The following is a 21427-nucleotide window of genomic DNA, read 5'->3' on the forward strand; positions in this document are numbered from 1 at the left end:
GGCTTGACACTATTTTTTATTCTTTTGGAGGTTTATGAGATTTATTTAACGCAAGAAACGAGAAGTCGAGAATACCATGTGAAGTAATCGTAGAGGAATGACCCTGCGCTTATACCACTGCTCTGTCCTGGCTAATTTTGCAGCAAGATTGCGTTGCATGGTCCAGACTCATTCATTTATTTTTATTTCGGCATTTTGGTTCGCTTGTAGCAAGCACAAAATGCTGGGGGCATAATCTAAAAGCCACAAGAACCTTGTTGCATCTTTACCCGATAATTGCACTTCGACAGGGGCGAAACAAGATGTCCGTATGCGACAAATATACAGTAACACCACTATGCATGTAAAATACAATACTAGAAGTCTAGGAACGAAAGCTAAAAAGAAAATGCTTTACTTTTCTGCAAGTCATCAAAACTTGGAGAAACAAAAAGCAATAGCAGCACTGCAGAAAACAATGCTGGTGATTTCAAAGAGTAGGCAACGTACAGGGTCCCAAATATTTCGCGGCGCGCGTTCCAAAAAAGATTTTGCGCTCATCGCTGCACTGTTCTAGCTCAAAAAATTTGCAGAACGATCGCATTTTGGCGTCGACCTTGTTGAATATAACACTTCGCACAGTTAACGTACTGCCTAGTTTTTAAGAAAAAATGCAAATTTTTCAGAACTTATGGGAATGAGAGCTGCTGCCGCGACACCGCAAGCATAAACTTGTGTCGCCGCTTGACGTCAGCTGCAGAAAGCAGCGTTTCAGGGAGGGCTGCCGCGTGTTGCCCGCTCCTGGAACGGCGTCTCACAGTCGAACGATGCATGTCTACCCAAGCATATAATCACAGTCATGCCCAGCCACCGACATAGGCCGAGCCGTCATACCTGGCTTGACGAGGAATATATACATAAATATAATAATTACAGCTAACTCAAAGGCTAACCAAGTTAAACCAAGACTCAACCTGGCTAAACCAAGCTTTCGCTTTGCATATCCAGGGTAAACTGAGCTAAGCCACAGCCAATTTTTTCAAAGTAAAATGCGTGAGAAAATTCGTAAAGTCCAGCTTACACACAACCTACAGACACGATAGCGTCGGACTGCAATTTGAATATACGAAGAAGTAATTTGGATATACGAGAAAACATAATTCTGTTACGCGGAAGCTCAAACACAAGCCCCTTTTTCCTTGCTTAAGGGGGTACGAACCATTGATGAGCCACTGCTTGTAGCCTCTGCCTTAAGTGGTATGAGCCATTGACTCGCCCTGCACTACCACCGGGATCGGCCCACAATAGTTTTATATCGAGCCCCGGGTCGCAGAGAGAGATAAAACTTTATTATGTCCTTGATGGGTTTAAGGGGTGGCGGGGGTCGGGAGACTAAACCCCAATCCCCCCCTTCCTCAGACGGCGGCCAGTCCTTGCTTTCTGGCGGCGTCTTCGGCCATCCGGACGGCCCAGAGCTGCTCCTCTGGGTCCAAGCTGAGCAGCAATGTCTCCCACTGCTCGGCCGTACTAATGATGCGTGTGTTAGTGCGGGAGGTGTTGGTGGGTGTCAGCCTCAACGGTGTTGGTAGGTGTCGGCCTCAACTAAGCTTCGCCTTTAAGAAGGGAACGCTATCGCGTTCCCTTCTTAAAGGCGAAGCTTAAGTGTTCTCCAAGTTTTGTTTTATTCTTAGTAGAGCATTTTCCACTTTTTGCCTTATTTGTGCGTGCAGAGCGTCGTCATTTTTTAAAATCTGTTTTCACCTTTCTTGCGAGTACGATTTTGGGTTGTCGATTTATCTTGCAATACTGCAGTAAGGCTCGTTTAGTGCACTGATTCTACTGCTTGCCTTGTTCCTTTCTTTGCGCCCCCCCGCCACTTTAATGAGGCATAGGCGCTGTCGGTACTCAATAAATACGTAAATAAATACTACCTGCTTTCCAATGTTCCTCTCCCTCTTTGATCAATCTGTGTGATCGCCCGCTTCATAGGCCAGCGGCTTAATATCAGCATCATTGCTATCACTGCCTCCTCCTCCATCATCATCATCGTCTAGAGGCCAGTTCACTTTGCGCATGGAGGAAGGAAAAAGGTAAGAGGAGCACTACGTCACGGAGCCAGCCTTGGCAAGCGAACGCTCCGTGAGGCCACAGTGGTGGCCCAACACGTGACCTGTTGCGTCGACATCACGGATCAAGAATCGAGATTTGCTGAGACGTGTTCCCAGTAGCTATGGATGAATGGATGGAAAAACTTTATTGTGAGTACCAGTAGCTATGCCAGTAGTTTTTAACTGGTGCGCGCATGTCCGGCTGCCCTGCCATGGCTCTGCCTGAACAGCGGGAACACTAAAACTAACTGCGCACTTTGACGTGCGATCACGTGCTGGGCCGACAGGTTTGGCTTCAGTCGCGTTGGTTATGCCCCTCCTATCTTTTTCCTTCCGCCATGACTTTGCGCGTGGCATTCGAGGAGGAGCATTCGACGAAGACGAAAAGAAGTACGATCACGTAGCGCGTTGTCACGTTCCATCTCTCTCGCGCTTTCCCTTCGCGTGACATTCTACTCGTGGATCCTTCCTTGTTCACCAGGCTGATCGTTTAACGCAGACCATGAAAGACAAAGCGGACAAGAGCAAGAAATCCTCGCTCACCAAGAACCGGCCGCCATCAAACGCCGGCGCCAAGGCGACAGGTGCTCTCACAGCGGCAACAGCGGATGCACACGCCTTCAATGCGTCGTTGCAGAAACTAGGCTTCCGTGGCAGTAATCAAGAGTCCGATGCATGTTCCGCGCCCGGCGTCAGTGCGGAGCAACCACGCGTCACTCCCGTGACCGATGGCATCGCCTTTGGCCCGTCGTTATTATTGTCCGGAAGCGCGGCTCAAAAGCACGCTGCTGAGGACGTGACCTTCAAGCCAAACACTGATACGAAGATGGCCTCCGCCGCACCGTTAACGCACGTCTACAGACCTCCGAGTGCGGGCGCATCGAAGGCTCCAAATACCGCGGGCGCTCCCGTAGACACGTCTTCTCGAGCAGACCACAGAAGCGTTGCCGCGACCCGGACACCTTCGGATGCGCCGTGGGCTCGAAATTCCGGTCGAAGCAAAAAGAAGCGGGGCAGGCGCAATTCGAAGTCCTCGTTGTCGTCTGCGTCCTCCACGCCCAGCAGGACGCCGAAACAAGGACCTGGCGAAGGTGAACGCAAGGCCGGCGATGCACCCTCAACACCGAAGTCAAGCCGAAATGCAAACAGGCGAGTATTTATCCTGGCTGAGAAAAATATATGCGAAGTCATAGTTGACGTTCTGGACCGTAGTCGCCAGTATATATATATATATATATATATATTCAATGCCAGCGCAGTAACCGAAACCAGCGGTAACTTTAAGGGAGCCACTGTTCGAGTGGTTGATCAGAGTCGACGGAGCTTGGTCAGGGTCACGTCAGCTTCCTTTCCTTGCACATCATGTTGAAGCAAAGCAGTGGACACGAAGCAGCAACAGCACCCAGCGAAAGCTGTGCCTGCTCGATATAGCATTAACGGGTTGGTAAATAGATGAAAATGTAGTTTCGCCGCACCGGGACCACTGACTTCTATGCAGTGTGGATCTGACTGGACAAGCCTAGTAAAAATACAGGAGGCTGTGTCTGAACACCATGAAATTCTGCCATCTTTTCAAAGTATTTTCCTTTAAACTAATTAGCGCGCAGCCACCTTTAATTGAGCCAATCAGTGTTTACAAGACTACGAATTTGACATAATGGCGAATATAGACAGTGTCTATATAGCACCGTACGGGATTAATGTGGGATGCAGTGATACTGACTTGTAAGTGCACACCTTTTACTGTGCAGTACTGTCACGCGTACAATAATTGTCGTTAATCTTGCACTCATGTTCCTTCTTAGATGCTTTGCACTCGCTCTTGGAAACTGCCTAGAAGTGCGGGGATCCTGACTGTGATTAAGCTGAGCGATCACTCGGCTTGTCTTTTCCTTTAAGATCAACACAGCTCTGTTGAACTTAAGGGAAAAGCTGACAAGGATTCGCCCACGCAGCCACCGTATAATTAACCGAAGAAATGCTACTAGTTTTCTAAATTCAAGCACTGCCTAACTTTCAACTGCTGGTGACTGAGGTTCGTTATAACCGCGGTTATCCTGACGATGTTACCAAGGCGCAATTGAGTGTTTTACTTTGGTAACATATGTGCCAAAAAGGTGCTTGTGCACAAGTCAAAATGCGTGTCTTCTTTTTGACTTCTCGTCACTGTCTCCAGAGCGGCGCCCCAGGACCACGCCTCTGGCATCCCACTTTCCAGTCACCAGAGCTCCACTGGCACGGTACTTGGCGGCGTGTTCACCGGTAACTACGACGACTCTACACCGCCCAAGCAGACGGAGGCAAAGGCCAAGAACTGGGCTGACGCCCAGGGCACGAAAGGATCAGCCGCCGACCTGGTGATTGTGGCTCCGCCGACTTCTCACAAGCAATTACCAGCTTCCTCGGCTAAAGAACACGCAGCTCCAGAAACTGCGCCGCCGAGCCAGCGGGGAGTCGACGCAGCAGCACCGCCAGACGGCGAGGCCGGTAACTTGGCGGTCGTCCCGGGACCCTTAACGAACGCAGGAGAGACTTCGCAGCAGCGGCACGGCAACGTATTCGCAACGATGACCGCCACGTCGTACGGCTCCCAGGACGAGAGGTCCGCTTCCCATGGTGCTGCGCCCGCAGGTTCTGTCGGCGTCGTAGCTCCCGAAGGCCATCTCGTTCCAGAGGCACCGCTGGGCCAGAAGGTCGTCGACGGAGCGGTCGGTCCTTCAGCTCACAAGGATGGCGACTCTGAGGCTGTTCTTCGCGACGTGCTTCCTGCGAACCCGGCGCTTCCCATGGCGGAGGCATTAACGTCGCCGCAGAAGGTCATCGAGGAGCGGGAACCAGACCAACCGCCAACGGCGTTTACCGGCCAGCAGGGAACATCGCACCCGGCGCAATCGGGTAGGGAGCAGGAAGACAGGACCGGCTGGAGAAAGCGGTGGCGAAGCGGTAACAAGGCGACGGAGGAGAGTGGGGTCAGCGAGGTTCACGTGGGTTCTACGCGAGGCGCGCTGAAAAGCAGCTTCGGCACCCAGGGCCAGTATTGGTCCTTCTACCGTGAGTTCAAAGTATCGTTGATGAAACTGGGAAGTGTTGGGTGTGAGTTTATACGGAGGCGGACACAGTTGGCCGTACCCGCCAAGCGTGATGGATTTAACGGGCGTCGGAACACGTACGCACTGCTTGTGCGACGCTGACTCGAGTTCTTCCGGTTTCTAATTCGCATTGTAATTATTTGTATTCTACGCATAAAGTATATCATACACGGCCGCTTGTGGTATATTGTTTCCATCGAAAGCAGGGACGAATATGAAAAAAAATATAGATATGTCGACTACAAACTGTCAGTACTGATTGTACGGTCATCTCTGTGCACGATGATGCCGACGTACTCTCTGAAACGGTTCCGCAAGTACTCCGTACCTTCCGAATACTTCCGCGCAAATGACACAAAACACGTCCGACAAGTTGACATACATGCATATGCGAGCTACTATGGAAAGAGCATCGGATGAATGCGACATTTGTCAACCTGTGGAATGCTGCATACAAGTGCGGTGGTGCAAACACGCAGTACTCGTCCGCCCTTCGCAATATGCGAGTCAACAGGACGGGAGCTTACAGTGCACTCTGACCAACTGAACTTAGGTGTCCCAATACTGGCAATTACAGAAACTTCAAGGAAACCTAGTGGCCACACCCGTCACTGGCACGAAAAGCGAATCGTGCATTAGTGCAATACTTGAAGTGCACCGGCTTACGAGACCGTTTATAGTGCCCCTGCGCATAGTGTCCCGCCCACACGCGCTCAGTGATCCCTTTCTACCCTTTTCCTCTTTCTATTCCCCTTTCCCCCACCCCCAGTGCAGGGTAGCAAACCGGATGCTCTTCTGGTTGACCTCCCTGCCTTTCCTATCCTTGCTTTTTTTTTCTCTCTTCTCTCAAGGAAACATAGAAGAGTCACCGTCATTCACCCGCTGCTACTTGCCACGCTTAAAACGTAGTTCACTGATGAATGGCAATTCTTTGACGCAGGTATGCGAATGTTCGACACTTCGAATGTGGAAACGAATAGTCCGCGCTATTCGATTCATATTCGATTCGAGAATTCGAATTCGTCAAATAATCGTTCATTGTCGGATGTATAAAGGATAGAAATGGTCACTGATGTCCCGGGGGAGACAAAACGATGTATGTGAGGACTTCTGCGTATAACTCACTTGGAGGATGTAACGCGGGAGCACCAGTTCCTAAGCGAAAGCACGGGGCAGATAACTTCTCTCTAATTTCGAGTCATTTTAAGTCAGAAATGGTCTATGTTGGGCAGCCCATATACGAATCAGTTCCGAGTTATCATTTTGCCAGTCCCACCGCGCTTGCATTTTTTTAAGCGAATGGGCGGTGTTGCAGTACCGCATTTAATTCTGTCCTTCAATCAACAATGCAACAGTGTATACGTACATCTGGTGACATCCTGTTCCCTTGTCTTTAGTACTGTCATAGTCCGTAATGTCCCAGACAATTTGAATTAATCATTTACGTGCTCCTCGGTTGCCTGGAGGTATGACTCCGCGCGATATTATACATTCATGGTGTCATCGTATGCAGATTTCTTCTATCAAACTGTCGTCGCGCGAACGTCGTATTTTACGTCGCTTTATAAAGGAGATAATTTAGTCGATATTAGATTTGATAGTCGAGGGTCGGCTTTTCTGAAATACTTGTACTATATGAGCGATTCAGAAATTTCCCTGTTCGCACGTTATTTAATGTCACCAATTTCATGCGTTCATTTTCCGTATGCCATTTAAATCGTTCTAAACGAAGTTGTATGAATACGGAATAGTTTCCGCGTCGTATCTGCAATAGTACTGAAAACTATCGGTAAATTTGGACTGCGTGATATTACTTTCCACTTGGGCATAGTTTTCTTAACATGCCCGCCTTCTTTATGCGTTAAAAAAAAACTCCATGCTCTCACGCGCTTCAGGAACATACAAACACGCACAAGCACTGACAACGGCCCACGCTTTAACGAAAAGTGAAAATAATTAAAAACTAAATGGCGCATCGTCACAAGTGTACGTCAAAAATACGTCACCGCCTATTATAACGATCGACGTATTTAATTTCAACACTTTTGACTTTCTTTCCGATTTCCTCGGACGTTGCCTTTCACTGCCGGATTCGGCCACTGGACTCTACGGATGATAAAAGAGTGAAAAAAATTGTACCAATCGTTACAAAATACGGCTTCCTGACGATACTCTATCGACATCCCAAAGCCCAACGTATCATTTTTCATATCTAGAGTTTGATTCCTCAAAATTTCATCGCGGACGGCACAACGTGAAGCCCATATTACATAAAGCGTTTTTGATACGCTAGAGCAAACTTCTATTTGTGGACAGTTCGGAAACCCAATTGGTAACTGCCATGTGAAAACATTTTTACGTGATATACCGTTAAAGGCCCCGCGTCACAGAAAATGCGGTGTCGGTGTCAGCGTCGGTAGGGTTGCCCATGAGAGAGAAATGCCGTATATTAGGTGGATGATATGCCACGCCTTGCTATGTGACATGCGGTATACGCGGGTCATATTTCCAAACCATTCTATCACTAAGGTTGCTCATACCTTGTCTGACATTCGTGACAAAGTTATTCCTCAGAATTTTGAGAATGGCAGCCCGTAAACAAATGTCACGATACAAAACAGCGACAGCGCGTGCCCGTGGTGTTAAATCTTCTCAGACCGAAATATTAAAAGTGCGAAAGAATAACAAAGCCATGAAAATGACACAGTTTCATGGCGCGCCTGTGCACTACCTCTGGGCTCGGCCCACACAAGAGTTCACACTTCTACCAGAAATCTCGCCTTCGTGCATAACATTCGGCGCCAGCGTTTCCCGGTAACCATTAAGGTTACATAAGCTTCACTTGCCGGGAAGCGTGAGAAGCAGTCAGGGATCTTTGAATGCTATTGCGTTCCACTCTTAAGAGGAAGCTTTAGCTCGGGCCCAGCTCCGACGTGGCCTATTCAAGTACATTGAAAACGCAAAAATGTGTTGCTGAGATAACCCGTGGACCGATTATAATTAAATTTGTTGCATTTGAGAGAGAAAGTTAAATTCTAGTGACTGTTGGCAGCTGAATTTCTATTTAGGTCCTGAATTTTGTTAAAAAGATTTTCAAAAATTCGAAGGTCTGAAAAAAATAGAAGCACGGCGTTTACAGATTCATAGCTCTGCATAAAAAACAGATATCGCAGTTCTGTAAACGGAATCCATTAGATCGTTGAAAGCGGAGAAATTCGATACGTCATTTTATATCTTACGTGAATTTGTCATGTTGTTTACAAGCGTTCTGCTAAAGCTGTATTATCATATAAGATTTTTTGAGATTCATGTGCAACATCAATTTTGTCCGCTTTAGATGTACTATTAGCTGCAATTCACGGAATTGTATTATCAATTTTCGTTGCTGTGTTACAAAGTTGTAAACTTGATAGTTTCGTCCTGTGAAAATTTTCGATTTCTGAAAATTTTTAATAAAGAATGGCCGAACTAAATAAAATATCCGAAACCAACAGTCGTTCTTCTAAATGCAAAAGTTGTTCTTTTAAATGCAACAAACCTCGTCGAATTTGGTGCAGTGGTTGCCGAGAGAAACTAATTCTCCTTTTACATGTATTTACATAGGAGCGGCCGACCTAAAGCTTCCTCTTAAGAGGAAGCTTTAGCTCGAGGGCCCCTATCTATATACATGTAAAAGGAGAATTCGTTTTTCTCGGCAACCACTGCACCAAATTCGACGAGGTTTGTTGCATTTAAAAGACAAACTTAAAATCTAGTGACTGTTGGTTTCGAATTTTTGAGTTAGGTCGTCAATTCTTTATTAAAAATTGGCAAAAATGGAAAAATTTCAAAAAACGAAACTATCAAGTTTACAACTCTGTAACTCAGCAATGAAAGATGATATCACAATTCTGTGAATAGCATCTAATAGTACATCTAAAGCGGACAAAATTGGTATGTTACACATGAATATAAAAAAATTTAGTCATAGGGAAATACAACTTTTGCAAAACCGTTGTAACCAACGTAACAAATTCACGTAAGATGTAAGATGACATATTGAATTTGTCCGCTTTGAATTATCTAATGGATGCCGTTCACAGAACCGCGATATCAGTTCTTGATGCAGAGCTATGAATTTGTAAACTTCGTGCTTCTATTTTTTTCAAACAGTCAAATATTTGAAAATCGTGTTAAGAAAATTTAAGCCCTAAATCGAAATTCCGCTTCCAACAGTCACTCGAATTCAGCTTTCTCTTTCAAATGCAACAAATTTCATCAAAATCGGTCGAGGGGTTATCTCATAAAAACGTTTTTGCGTTTTACATGTATTTGAATAGGCCGCGTCGGAGTTGGGCCCGAGCTAAAGCTTCCTCTTAACGGCGAAGCTTAAGAGTCATACAAGTTCCAAAAAAAATTTTTTTCCCCACACATCTACTATACATACACGGCCAGAAAAGAAGTGAGCCAGTTCCAGTTTTCCGCGATGTGAACTGGTGTTTGCGTTTTACGGTGTTAACGCACACAGGTTTCAGCATACGTAAAGCTCCAACTCCTTTCGTTAGCCTTGTTCGGGACTCCGACGTCAGTGCGATATACACAGCTCTCAACGCACCCGCCGTGGTTGCTCAGTGGCTATGGTGTTGGGCTGCTGAGCACGAGGTCGCGGGATCGAATCCCGGCCACGGCGGCCGCATTTCGATGGGGGCGAAATGCGAAAACACCCGTGTGCTTAGATTTAGGCGCACGTTAAAGAACCCCAGGTGGTCAAAATTTCCGGAGTCCTCCACTACGGCGTGCCTCATAATCAGAAAGTGGTTTTGGCACGTAAAACCCCAAATATTATTATTATTATTAGCTCTCAACGTGACGTTCGTCACCGAGGCGGAGACCAGGAGAGAGTGCCTCGTCTACGGCTCCATGGTCTGCGTGAGCTCCGTGCTGTTCTCCGTGCTGGTCGCGGTCCTGATCCTGGCGTTCTTCCCGAACCGAGCCATGACGCCTCCGGTCTGCGTGACGACCGAATGCGTGGCGGCACGCGACTACCTGGCAAGCCTGATCAACACCAGCAGGGACGCGTGCGGTGACTTTTACGGCTACGTCTGCGACTCGTGGATCGCGAAAAGAAAGGACGCCGGCAGCTTTCTCGGGGACAGCATGACGGCGTCGCTGGCCAGCATCAACGAGTCCCTCTGGCGGAAGAACGCGGAAGGTACACGCGTGGTCAATTGTCTCCTTCAGTATAGAGACGCATGCGTTTTAGAGGGCAGCTCTTAGGCGCCCGTTGCTGGGTCGAGCTTCGGCGTACCTCGGCCTCGTGCCTCGGCGTAACCGAGCGAACGAGCAGAGTAAATGATGAAAGAGCGAGCGCGGAGCGCAGCGGCTGATGAAAGACGGCGAGGACGAAGAAAGCGCGAGGAGGAAAGCGGAGGGGGAAGGCGCAGTGGCAGCGTGAGGAGGAAGCCACCTTGAAGCATCACCAGATGGCGCTCACATCCGTGCAGCCGCGGCAGAGGCGGCACCGGGCGTGCGGGGGAAAGAGAAAAAAGAACCAGAAAGCACGCCTTCGCGCATAGGGTTCGCCAAAAGGGTGTCCCGGCAAACGTTAGGGTTGTATAAGCTGCAGTTCTCACCAGTACTCACCTAGGGGGCAGAAACTTGGAGGCTTACGAAAAGGGATCTACTTAAATTGAGGACGACGCAACGAGCTATGGAAAGAAGAATGATGGGTGTAACGTTAAGGGATAAGAAAAGAGCAGATTGGGTGAGGGAACAAATGCGACTTAATGACATCTTAGTTGAAATTAAGAAAAAGAAATGGGGGGGCATGGGCAGGACATGTAATGAGGAGGGAAGATAACCGATGGTCATTAAGGGTTACGGAGGGGATTCCAAGGGAAGGGAAGCGTAGCAGGGGGCGGCAGAAAGTTAGGTGGGCGGATGAGATTAAGAAGTTTGCAGGGACGACATGGCCACAATTATTACATGGCCGGGGTTGTTGGAGGAGTATGAGACAGGCCTTTGCCCTGCAGTAGGCGTAACCAGGCTGATGATGATGATGATGAAGCTACAGTTGCCGGGAAGCGGCAACTGTGTGGCCGGTCTATATATGGAGCCGCCCGTCGCGGCTCTGCCAGTGGGTACGGTGGTCGGTGCGACGCCTCAATATATTGTAAAATAAAAGCACGTATAGAGCTGCGCTCAAATTTAGCATTAGCGAGTATCGCAATCGTCGGTGAATTTTAAAGCGAAACTTTTTTTTTACTCTTCCTTCAACTTTCCCACTGCTGCTGCTGGTGATGTGGCTGTATTGCACACCGCCTCGAGGTGGTTCAGAGCGTGTATATATACATGGAAGGAGCGTAGCAGAGTGGAAAGGAGACGCGAGAAACTCGTTTGGGCCTTTGCACCGTGTCGTTTGTGCACAGTGCCCTCTGGAGCTCTCGGGGCGTCACCACATTCGCCTCTTTATTAAAACTGCGACAGCTTGCATAGCTAATTCAGGTGCTCGATCGGTTTGGCAAAAATATTTATATGACTGCTTGTGCTCAGATATCATGCAGTCATCGATGCGACCATCACAGGTTCTAGAACTTTGCATACCTTGTGATGGAAGTGCTCAGAGAGCAGGCGCGGCCGGCCCCGCGAACGGAGAATCGTGCGCCGGGACCGCCATCTGTTGAACCGGAAGTGCCGAGCAGACAACGCGGCCGTGAGTCTTTACGAGTTTATGCCGCACCTATTGTAGGAAACTCTATGCGCTCTGGCAAGCGTACGTCTGGTCTGACCCTAACTCTCTCGTGGTTCGAGGCTAGCTGATTGTTCAAATAGAAATAATAGAAATAGCGAGGCCCGATGGCTACGACGCTGATAACTGATGTGGCAATGGTTTAATTCCCACGCGTGTGGCCGCGGCCGAGCGTGAGCAGGCGATATGTACATCTTCGGAAGGTATATACAATTCTTATCAAAATTCGAAACGCATATTTTCGCTTATTTAAGCCTGCTTAGTACAGTGCTCCAGTATATATACACAGTAACGGTAAGAAGTGCACTGATTGAAATACCTTTCTTGACTGATATCAGTATGAGCCACCAGCAGCCGTCTATGGGAATATTGCAATTGACGACAAATACAAGGGGCCGGCAACTTCGAAACGGGGGAGGAGAAGGTCTCGTTCGAAAAGAGAGTAGAAAATTCGTAGTCACTGAAGTATCCTTACGTGATTTGAATACGATAGCATTAGGACTTGTGTAAGGCATCACCTTAAATTAAAACTCCATCTCAACTCGCCTTAATCCACTTTGCTCCAATGTGTACCAGCCTTATAACCCTCCCCCCCCCCCTTAATTCGCTCCACTTTTACCTACCTTAACCCACTTTAAATCTAATTTTGAGAGCGGGCCAGGTCCGATGCAGTGGCTGCTGGGCGTGGGATTTCGCACTGCGAGCCGCGCGCCGGGAACGTGACATCACCACTTGGTCACGTGGGTTTCGGTACCATCGAATGATAAGAACAGACGCCGGACTTTCCGCTACATAGGGAATTGAATGCTTTCGCATTAAAAAGATGTCTTCGCGCTCCGCTAGTGAGTTGCGCGCGCCGTGGAAGAGTACAACATTTGGCTGAGGTGTTCACAGCAGCGTAGACGCCGTCCGTGGACAGTGCTTTTTTTGGAGTGTATGAAGTGTATGGAAGCCGCTTGTTTCCCACGACACGCTCTGCAACGACCACTTATTGCGCTGGTTGAGCTTGTGAATGCTTGAAAATTTATCTTATTCGAGGTCTCATAGGCTCCGACGTAGAGTATTGCGTGAGGGGTTTTAGGAAAGGTTAGGCATCTTGAAAAGGAGCGGGAGTCAGCCCGTCACATACAATTTACCAGTATGAAATCGAATGTTGTACAGTGTTTCGGCGAGCCGCCGTGGTTGCTTAGCGGCTATGGCGTTGCGCCGCTAAGCACGAGATTGCGGGATCAAGTCCCGGTCACCGCAGCGGCCGTATTTCGATGCGAGGGGGGATGCAAAAAACAAAACGCCTGTGTGTTGTGCATTGGGTGCACGTTGAAGATGCCCAGGTGGTAAAATTTCCCGAGTCCCCCTGTAGTACGGCGTGCCTCATCGTGGTTTTAGCACGTAAAGCACCGTAAGGTATTAATTAGCAATATTAGCGGTCGAAGACACAATTCTTGCTTACACATCGTTAGGCCGTAGAAAATCAAGTGCAGAAATGCGCATGCGATACTTACGATTACGTGTCACACAGGGGAAAAAAAACGGAAAACCACGGAAAACCACGGAAAACCTACTCGTTCCTATGCAGATACTGCTGAAACAATACATGAACATTGTGTAAAGAGACCGCTTGATCCATTACGGAGCAAGAGATTGATTTGGGCAAGTCGGTTCATGTAGTTAAATGGGGAGAACGCAGCGCAAGAAGACGCGGACAAAGAAGATATACAGCACACTGGACGAGCGCTGAGTTGCAACTGAAATTTTTAAGTCACTACAATTCATCGGCACCCAGCGCTCGTCGCAATATACCTGCACAGACCATGACGTCACGGGTATGCGATTATTTTGCTGCTGTCACATTCCCGGAGGGAGGAAATGGATTGACGAGAAAAGCGAAAATTCGTAACAAACACTTTATTGGGCCATTAAGGACACGTGTAGTCCCATTGCAGTGACCAAAGAGTTTTCTGTACAAAATTTACTAGGGAAAGCTTCGGCGTTAGTGTCTACGGATGCCGCAGCTATGGTGGTTGAGCTAGACTAACAAGACGATGCAACAGTACGTTGGTTTTGCCTTAACTTCGTTTTTGAGGCTCTGTACGGCCTTATGATTTTGCGAATCGGTAATTTTCAATAAAGTAACGAAGTGTTCGGTTATGACTTCAATCTTTGCAATAATTAGGGGCCTAGTTGATACCTGCTTCCTTCTTCATGCGTTCAGAAAAATATGGGCCCCTATTTAAAAAAATGTTTTCCCGCCAGAATTGCTCGTAAAAGATGCCAGAGCATCACAATGTTGGACATGTTATCAAAGGCGGTCGGCCAGTGGAAAAGAGCGCTCAGGAAATAAAGGCTTTGTGAATTCGGCCCACGATATCTTTTGTTTTGTTCGAAATTTAAAAACACATATACCTTAATAAATAGTGCCACAAGAATGTCTGAAGCTATAAAAACGAAGCACAGACAAATTCCGTGTAATATACCCGTTATTACTATAGCGACTGAAGGATCTGAGCGCCAGTGTTCCCTTTAGTATTTTTTTATGGAAAACATTGACAGTGAGGGTTAAGAACTAGAAGTAGTCAAATACAAACTTTTTCTAATACAAATCGGATACGAATGGCAAATATCTAATCGAACTTCGGATAGTCAGACGCAGACACATACACTTGCAAAAGAAATATTTATTTCAGTATACTTATAGTACCACGACTGTACTGACTAGTGCGAAAAAGGCAGCAAAATATCTTAGGACAAATGACCAGTTTTATAGAATAGATCATAAATTGTTAACGAGTTTGAGAATCGGGGAGCGTTACCGTGTTGCCGACATAAATCCTATCGGCTCGTCCCTTTCGGGTGTCGCAGTACAATTATAAACATCTGCAATGAACGCTTCGATATTTATCAAACAGTATAAGGCTGACACTGTATTCGACAACATTGGTCTGAAACCTTCGCAGGAGATTCACGCGACCTCCGCTTGGCGCGCCGCGTCTACCAGGCGTGTCGCCGTTACATGTCCGGCAGCTCGGACACGGCGACGCTCAGGGAAACGCTGGAGTCGGCGAGGAAGCTGTTGAGTTGGGCCCTGATCCGCGACTGCCGCGACTACCACGGTCTCGTCGCGCTCCTGGTGCGAACGTCGCTGCTTGTCGGCTTCCACACCGTCTTGGTCACCGAACTCTTTGGCGAGAACGGTCGCACGGTTCTGCGGTTCACCTGCGGCAGGTCGCTGGTCCGCAAGCTCACGACCGCGGGCAAGCGGATAGATCTGCAGGCCACGCTGAGGACCATCGTCGGCGACGATTCCGAGGACATCCCCACGATCCTCGAGGTGGACGAACTTGCGGGCGGCAACCTTGACGGACCCGACTGCGCAGCGAGCGTCGAACAGGCGGACGTCGTTGGGCCGTTGAGTCTGTTTGTCGGTGGCATCGTGCCCGGCGTGAACGCGAACTCGTGGGCAGAGGCGGCCGAGGAGGTCCTGGCGTCCTCTGGCGTGAACGCGTCGCAGTTTTCCGATTTCGCCGTGGCTTCTGGAGCGGCCGGCTTTCGCCGAGCTTTCCTCGACGTGGTCTCTGCGGGCGGCGTCGAGGTCAGCGCGTTATACCTCGCTACGCACCTGGACGTTGAGATCGTCTCCCTGGAGATGTCGAGAAGGCACTCGGATTCCGAAGGGGCGGCGCGGTTCTGCGTCGCGCTGTCTCGAAGGCCTCTGGCCCACTCCTGGCCGTCGCTCGTGGCGAAAATTCTTAACGTTCGCGGAAGCGAAGAGGCCCTGCGGAGCATGTTCGACCAGATCAAGGCGACGGCCCATGAGACCACCATGTTCGCGTGGCTGCCCGAATCAATGCGTCGAGTCGCCGCAGGAAAGATCAGTGGAGTGAACCTCGCAGTCGCTTCTGAAGACGTGTCCGTGAGTGGCAGGCCTTTCTTCGATTAAAAGATTTCTTTGTTGCTAGAAACAGCGCTCGCATGTAGAGAAGGTATGGACGTGCTGTAGGCTGTTTTCACGAGTGGAAGACCTAATTTTGAGCGACTGTTAGTGCGCGCGACCTGTCACAACAGATCGGTCTAGCCGAAAGGAATATCGCACTCCTTAGGATGAAAAGTTGCAGTGCTGGAAGTGGTGCAAGACGTTATCAGGTCATCGCTTTTTTGCATGCTAAACTTGGTGCGGAGAGGCGTCGAAATGTTCTAGCGCCGTTGCTGGGCAAGAAATTGTGTTGAGCGGTTTCTTTGGGGGTCGACTTTCATGCATGATTATCTAAACGTATAAACTTTGCCAGTCAACGACACTTTGAAATGACGGTAAAGGAGAATACAGAATATGCACACAGAACGGGTGCAAAGCGGAATAGTGCTTAATGCAGTTTGGTTGCAAAGGGCCACAGGCTTTGAAGCTTATCTGACAAAAATTCTTTTACACTTTTTTCCTATTAGCGCTGTTGTGAAAGCGCAATATTTTGCCTTCGAAGCTCTATTCGTCAGTTTTCATCTTTCATAATGCACTGGAAGTTTCACTACTCCTTCGGTGAGGACAACTCCTAGTACACTGTTATATCGCGGTAACATTGTGATTTTTGCTATAGTTTGCGTAGGCGTGCGCTGCATTTTAATTTCCAAACTGACACAGCGAGACCAGTGTCACCATAGAAACAAACGGGAATAGTTCGTTCATGGCACTTCTAAAAGCGCGCTAAGCCGAAGAGCACAACACGAACAACAGTAGACACCGGTGCAGGATAAAGCAAAACTATAGCAGCTGCTTAAAGTTTCCGTGCGCTGAAGGGTGGCTGGGTATGGTGATCGCGTCTTTGTCTTACTTGCATTTTCCTAATCGTGCACGTCATCCGATATCTGTTGGTTTCAAGCGACCACAGTGTTCTTCGCCAGAACTCCTTACCAACGCCTTTATTATTATTTTTGTTTGTCTCTTTTCTTAACACTGCAGTCTAAATCTGCCCGGACGGGCAACGCCACAGACCCCTACGCGTCGCTCATCGCAAATTCGGAAGAGAGAAACGCAACTTTCGTCGAGCTCTTCGTGAAGGCCATGTCAATCGCTCACGGCCTGCGCATTCGAAGTCCGCCGACGCGGTCGCAGTCCGCCGTCTCTCAACTGGAAGAACGCCACGAGGTGGCGTACTTGTCGGCGACGTCGTCCATTGTGGTGCCGACGCTTTACCGGCGCGCTCCCCTCCTCTACGCGACGGGCGTACCGTCCCACTTCAACTATGCCACCGTCGGCGCAGTGCTGGCCACGCGGATTGTGGACGTCGTGGCACCGGCTATTGGGATGGAAATGGTAGGCTTCTCAGCTGCCTCACATTCCGTCATGTCGTGCGCGAGTGTACTTACTGGCGAGCTCATTCATTTACAGTTGCACTCATTTCTCCAGTACATTTAGCGTGGACACATTAGTTCTTCGTGTAGTGCGTGTACAGGTCACGTGGCGCGTATTGGACGCTGTGGTACTTTGTGCTATCTCGTCATCACTTGCCGTCTGCCTCTCCCGTTTCTCCTTATCCTGGCGAGGAGTTAGCAGGCTTGGGACACGCTCTTCCGGAAGACCAACATCAGCTTTCTTTAAATAAAGGCGAATCAAAGATAAGCATAACTTAAGCGTAAATAATTACTTCTTTATGGCACCAAAAATTCCACTCATGCCGTGAGTCTTGGTCTTTTCTGGCTTGACAAAGCCAGAGCCAAAAAAGACGCGGAAACGAAAGATGGATGGATTTCACGCTTCATCGCGAAGTCAAAGAAATATTGAAGTCCGGCCCCTGAATCTTTTTCCTTCCGGTCTTCAATCTCTTATTGCGAAAGGAACGAAAATATAGCTTTTAAAGAATTTTGTCCTTGTAAACTTATTTAATGCTGCTCTTTAGTCTCCCTTTAATATATCCACCCTTCTCTGTGCTTAGAGAGCTCCGCTGCAAGCGCCGGGGCTTAGCCGAATGGTTACGGCGTTGGGCTGTTGAGCTCGAGGTTGCCGGTCCAATCCCGGCCGGGACGGCCGCATTCCGATGGCCGCGGAGTACCGTGCGTTGTGTCCACTATACCACGCGTGCCTCATAATCAGATCGAGGTGTCCGGCACGCAAGACCCCCGAAGTTGAACTAAATTGACGCTCCCCTCTCATCTCGGCGCGCCATCGCAGGGGCAAGGAACGAGCCCGCACGCCGACGTCTGGTGGACGCGAGCGGCATGGCGCCAGTTCAACGCCAGCGCCCTCTGCCTGCAGCGACTGCACGGACGCCTCGGCCTGCGGCACCGCTCGAGTGGCGGCGAGCTCCAGCGTCGCGACGTCCTCCTCCGCGTCCAGGGCCTCCGGCTCGCCTACGACGCCCTGGTGGCCAGTCTGGGTCCCGTAGCGTCCAACGTGCACCTCCGGGCCCACTGGCACGAGGCGCAGGCCGTGTTCTTCGTCAGGTTCTGCCTGCTCTCCTGCGACGCCGACGAGCACCGCCAGGCCGCGTTATCGTCGCGCGCCCGATGCCTTGTGCCGCTGCACAACATGCCCGAGTTCGGAGCCGCGTTCGACTGCGTGTCGCGGGAGGACTTCGTGACCGAGCAGTGCGTGGCGTGACAATCGCGCGGCGATCCGCGAAGCGTGCGACGCCGGTAGCGCCACCTGCTGTAATAGCTCGGGACGTCTCGACGAGGATGCGCGCGTTGCAGAGTCGAATGCGACTCGTGTCTGCTTCAAACTTAATGAGTAAGATGTGTGTTTGTGTTTTTTTTCGTGGGGGTATAAACGGAACAGCTTGGACAATTTTTAGAGGTATCGTCGCCCCTATACTATTATATAAAATGGCGTCAATACTGCGGATATGCGGATATGGCCTTTGCGGTACACCATGACTGCTAAGGTCACCGCAACAGAGGCTTGTATGAGGCACTGGAGGTATGCCAGCTTAGAAGGTTAGTAAGCTGGCGTCTAGCCTTTTTTTTGTGTTGTGTGAATTGAACGGTGGGAGAGTATCGCCGAGGTCTATGTTTTCCATAGCAAACGCACTTCCGTCGAGCATCGCCGTTGCGCATCGATTAAGAAAATTTGATGGCAACGATGACTACGTATTTCCTAAACCCTTCCGCTGTTATGGAGCTTATGTGTGCAAAGTCAGTGCAATTACTGTCGCGGCTGCCACTGCCTCGTAGGTCAATGCTTTCTAAAAACGTTATGCTTGAATGAACTTTGTTGTCTTACATGCGTCATCCAGTGATATGATTATTCTACGTGATGTATGAGCATGTGTTCGCGGGATGGGTGGATGGATATGAGCCTACCCTTTGAAGCGGGCTGGTGGATTGCGACAACCATTTTTTATGTTGTCGAATGTCCTACCTTATTGTTTTACAAATTTTCAGCAGTCCTGAGAACTTATGCGTCTCGGTTATTTGTGGCTTCTAACTTTTGAATTTCAATTTTCAATTTTATTTTCCCATCTTACAATACGGATAGAGGAGTTGCAGAAAAAAGCTACACCACGGCAGCTTGACAAGTATACAAACCTAACCACACCTACCACCACACCACCACACAGCCACCAAACCTAACCACTCTACCACCACACCTCTAACAGCCTTTACTAATCTCCACTGCGGACTCTCCTATTTCCCCCCTGCTGCCCTGAACTCAAGCGTTTTAAGGAAGCCAGCGCAGACTAAACTGACAGCCGGGTAGATGTCGTGTTTAACGCGGGTAGCGCCACCTGGTTTTGCTCGGGACATTTCGACAGGACTCGCGCGCGTTGGCAGAGCCGTATGCGACTCGGATCCGTTTCTAAAATAGTATTATAAGTGTGCATTTTTTTCTGTAGTGGAAATCAAACGGCGAGGACGACAGCGACTCGGATCCGTTTCTAAAATAGTATTATAAGTGTGCATTTTTTTCTGTAGTGGAAATCAAACGGCGAGGACGACAATGCCACGGTGTACGCTTTTCACGTTTTTATCGGGCAACGCAGTCGTGACTCTGTTTCTTAGGAGAAACTTCCGAACCGAAACCAATACGAATGTGTTCTCATTCCTATACAAAGTAATACACAAAGTTTATACAGAGCACGTTTGGTAAAAACAGATCAGGTTTACTTACATTAAATGGTTTAGTAGTTCAATAGCAAATTTCATTAAATGGTATGAAGGCAGCGCATGCCGTGCTGCCGTGAAATAATTCAATGAAATCAACCATTAAATACGGCAAAATAAAAGCTTTGGCGCAACCCAGCACACCGTTTGAAAAGGGACGCTCATAGCATCCACCCGTACATCTTACGAACACATGCGTGGCACGTTAATTAGAATACTCGTCATAGAAAGTATTTTTACGGCAAAGTTCTTCGCCATCAGCATCGCTGAAGAGGTGGGAAACAGAGCAACTGACTGGGAGATTCTTATGACTCGAGCAATCGATTCTGGTGCATGCAGCAAGCAAAACGATAACCCACGAGATCGGTTCTGGTGCTGCGCCGCCGTGAAACCACACCTTGACGCGAAATTCGCGCTGCCGTGAAGCGACGCCGCAAGTACAATTTTTCATATAACCCGTACCCGGATTACGCCACCATTCTTTCCATTTACTTTTTAGGTGTGTGTAGTCGCGCACTAAAGATCTGCGTATACCCGAGAGCGGTATGGCCGTTGTGAATAGATTTGCTTCAAAGTCGCATAAAACAGTAACTTCGGTGGCTGACGCCCGGCGAAACAGCACTAGTTAGGCCTAACAGCCAAGACAGACGCGGCGCTGGCACTCGTCGCTGATGGGACCATATATCATGCGCGCGGTCTAGACTGAGGACTGCAAAAGCGACGAGGCACCTACCAAGTTAGTATGCGCGCTTACATAATGTAACGGGTTAAGTTCGCGTGTAGACGGAAGGTATCAAGCTGAATTCGCGCAGCACAGCGTAAACTGCCGGCGTCGCGCAGTCAAGGTCGCACTTCACGGCATTGCGACAACGCATGGCGGGTGAACGCGGCGCGCTGTCACGGCCTCAATAGCCGCAAGAGTTTAAGTAGACTGAATCACAACAGTGACGAAGAGCCTGCAAACAAGTTTTCTGCGCAGCTGGAGTTGGAACTATAACTTACATTCTTGCATGAAAATATCTGTATATTAGCACTTTGAAAATAAACTTGATTCCACCAGAGACAAACCTGTTTCCTGTTTGGCAAGTAATTAACGAAACATTTTTTTCTAGATTTCTGAACATCTGGCTCTTTCGTCATGGATTTAGACAAATTACACCACTGTTCCAACTGTTCGCCTCGACTTCGTTTCGAACGAAAAAACTGATATTCGCACAATGTTCACCTTCACATATATCAACATTACCCCCAAAAATCCTAGCAACTGTCTTCCTAATCCACAGAAACATACATTTGCCGTGACTAACATACAGAACAAAACGAATGTAGTGAGCACACTTACACCAAGCGACAGCATAAAGTATGCATTACGATCTCAATTAACGCTCTTGTAGTTCAGTCCGTGTAGCAGTCCCAGGCAGCAAAGACGACTTGCA

General features: G+C 48.7%; 1 protein-coding gene across 1 annotated transcript; it reads left to right on the top strand.

Annotated features, from left to right (window-relative positions):
* The first annotated feature begins 2212 nt into the window (after positions 1-2212).
* On the top strand, positions 2213-19689 carry LOC142564854 (uncharacterized). Its single transcript, XM_075676035.1, has 6 exons — positions 2213-3236; positions 4264-5138; positions 10014-10367; positions 14858-15813; positions 16852-17205; positions 18061-19689. Exons 1-6 carry the CDS (start codon positions 2590-2592, stop codon positions 18487-18489), a joined length of 3615 nt encoding a protein of 1204 aa, XP_075532150.1. The 5' UTR covers positions 2213-2589; the 3' UTR covers positions 18490-19689.
* Positions 19690-21427: the final 1738 nt, after the last annotated feature.

Source organism: Dermacentor variabilis, chromosome 11, assembly GCF_050947875.1.
Source record: "Dermacentor variabilis isolate Ectoservices chromosome 11, ASM5094787v1, whole genome shotgun sequence".
Lineage (NCBI taxonomy): Eukaryota > Metazoa > Arthropoda > Arachnida > Ixodida > Ixodidae > Dermacentor > Dermacentor variabilis.

Bases quoted from the DNA above. Each gene is read 5' to 3' on its own strand.
- LOC142564854 (XM_075676035.1), top strand. From the start codon at position 2,590: ATGAAAGACAAAGCGGACAAGAGCAAGAAATCCTCGCTCACCAAGAAC. The intron at 5,139-10,013 runs GTGAGTTCAAAG...TATTATTATTAG, and splicing joins CCAGTATTGGTCCTTCTACC to CTCTCAACGTGACGTTCGTC. The intron at 10,368-14,857 runs GTACACGCGTGG...AAACCTTCGCAG, and splicing joins CTGGCGGAAGAACGCGGAAG to GAGATTCACGCGACCTCCGC.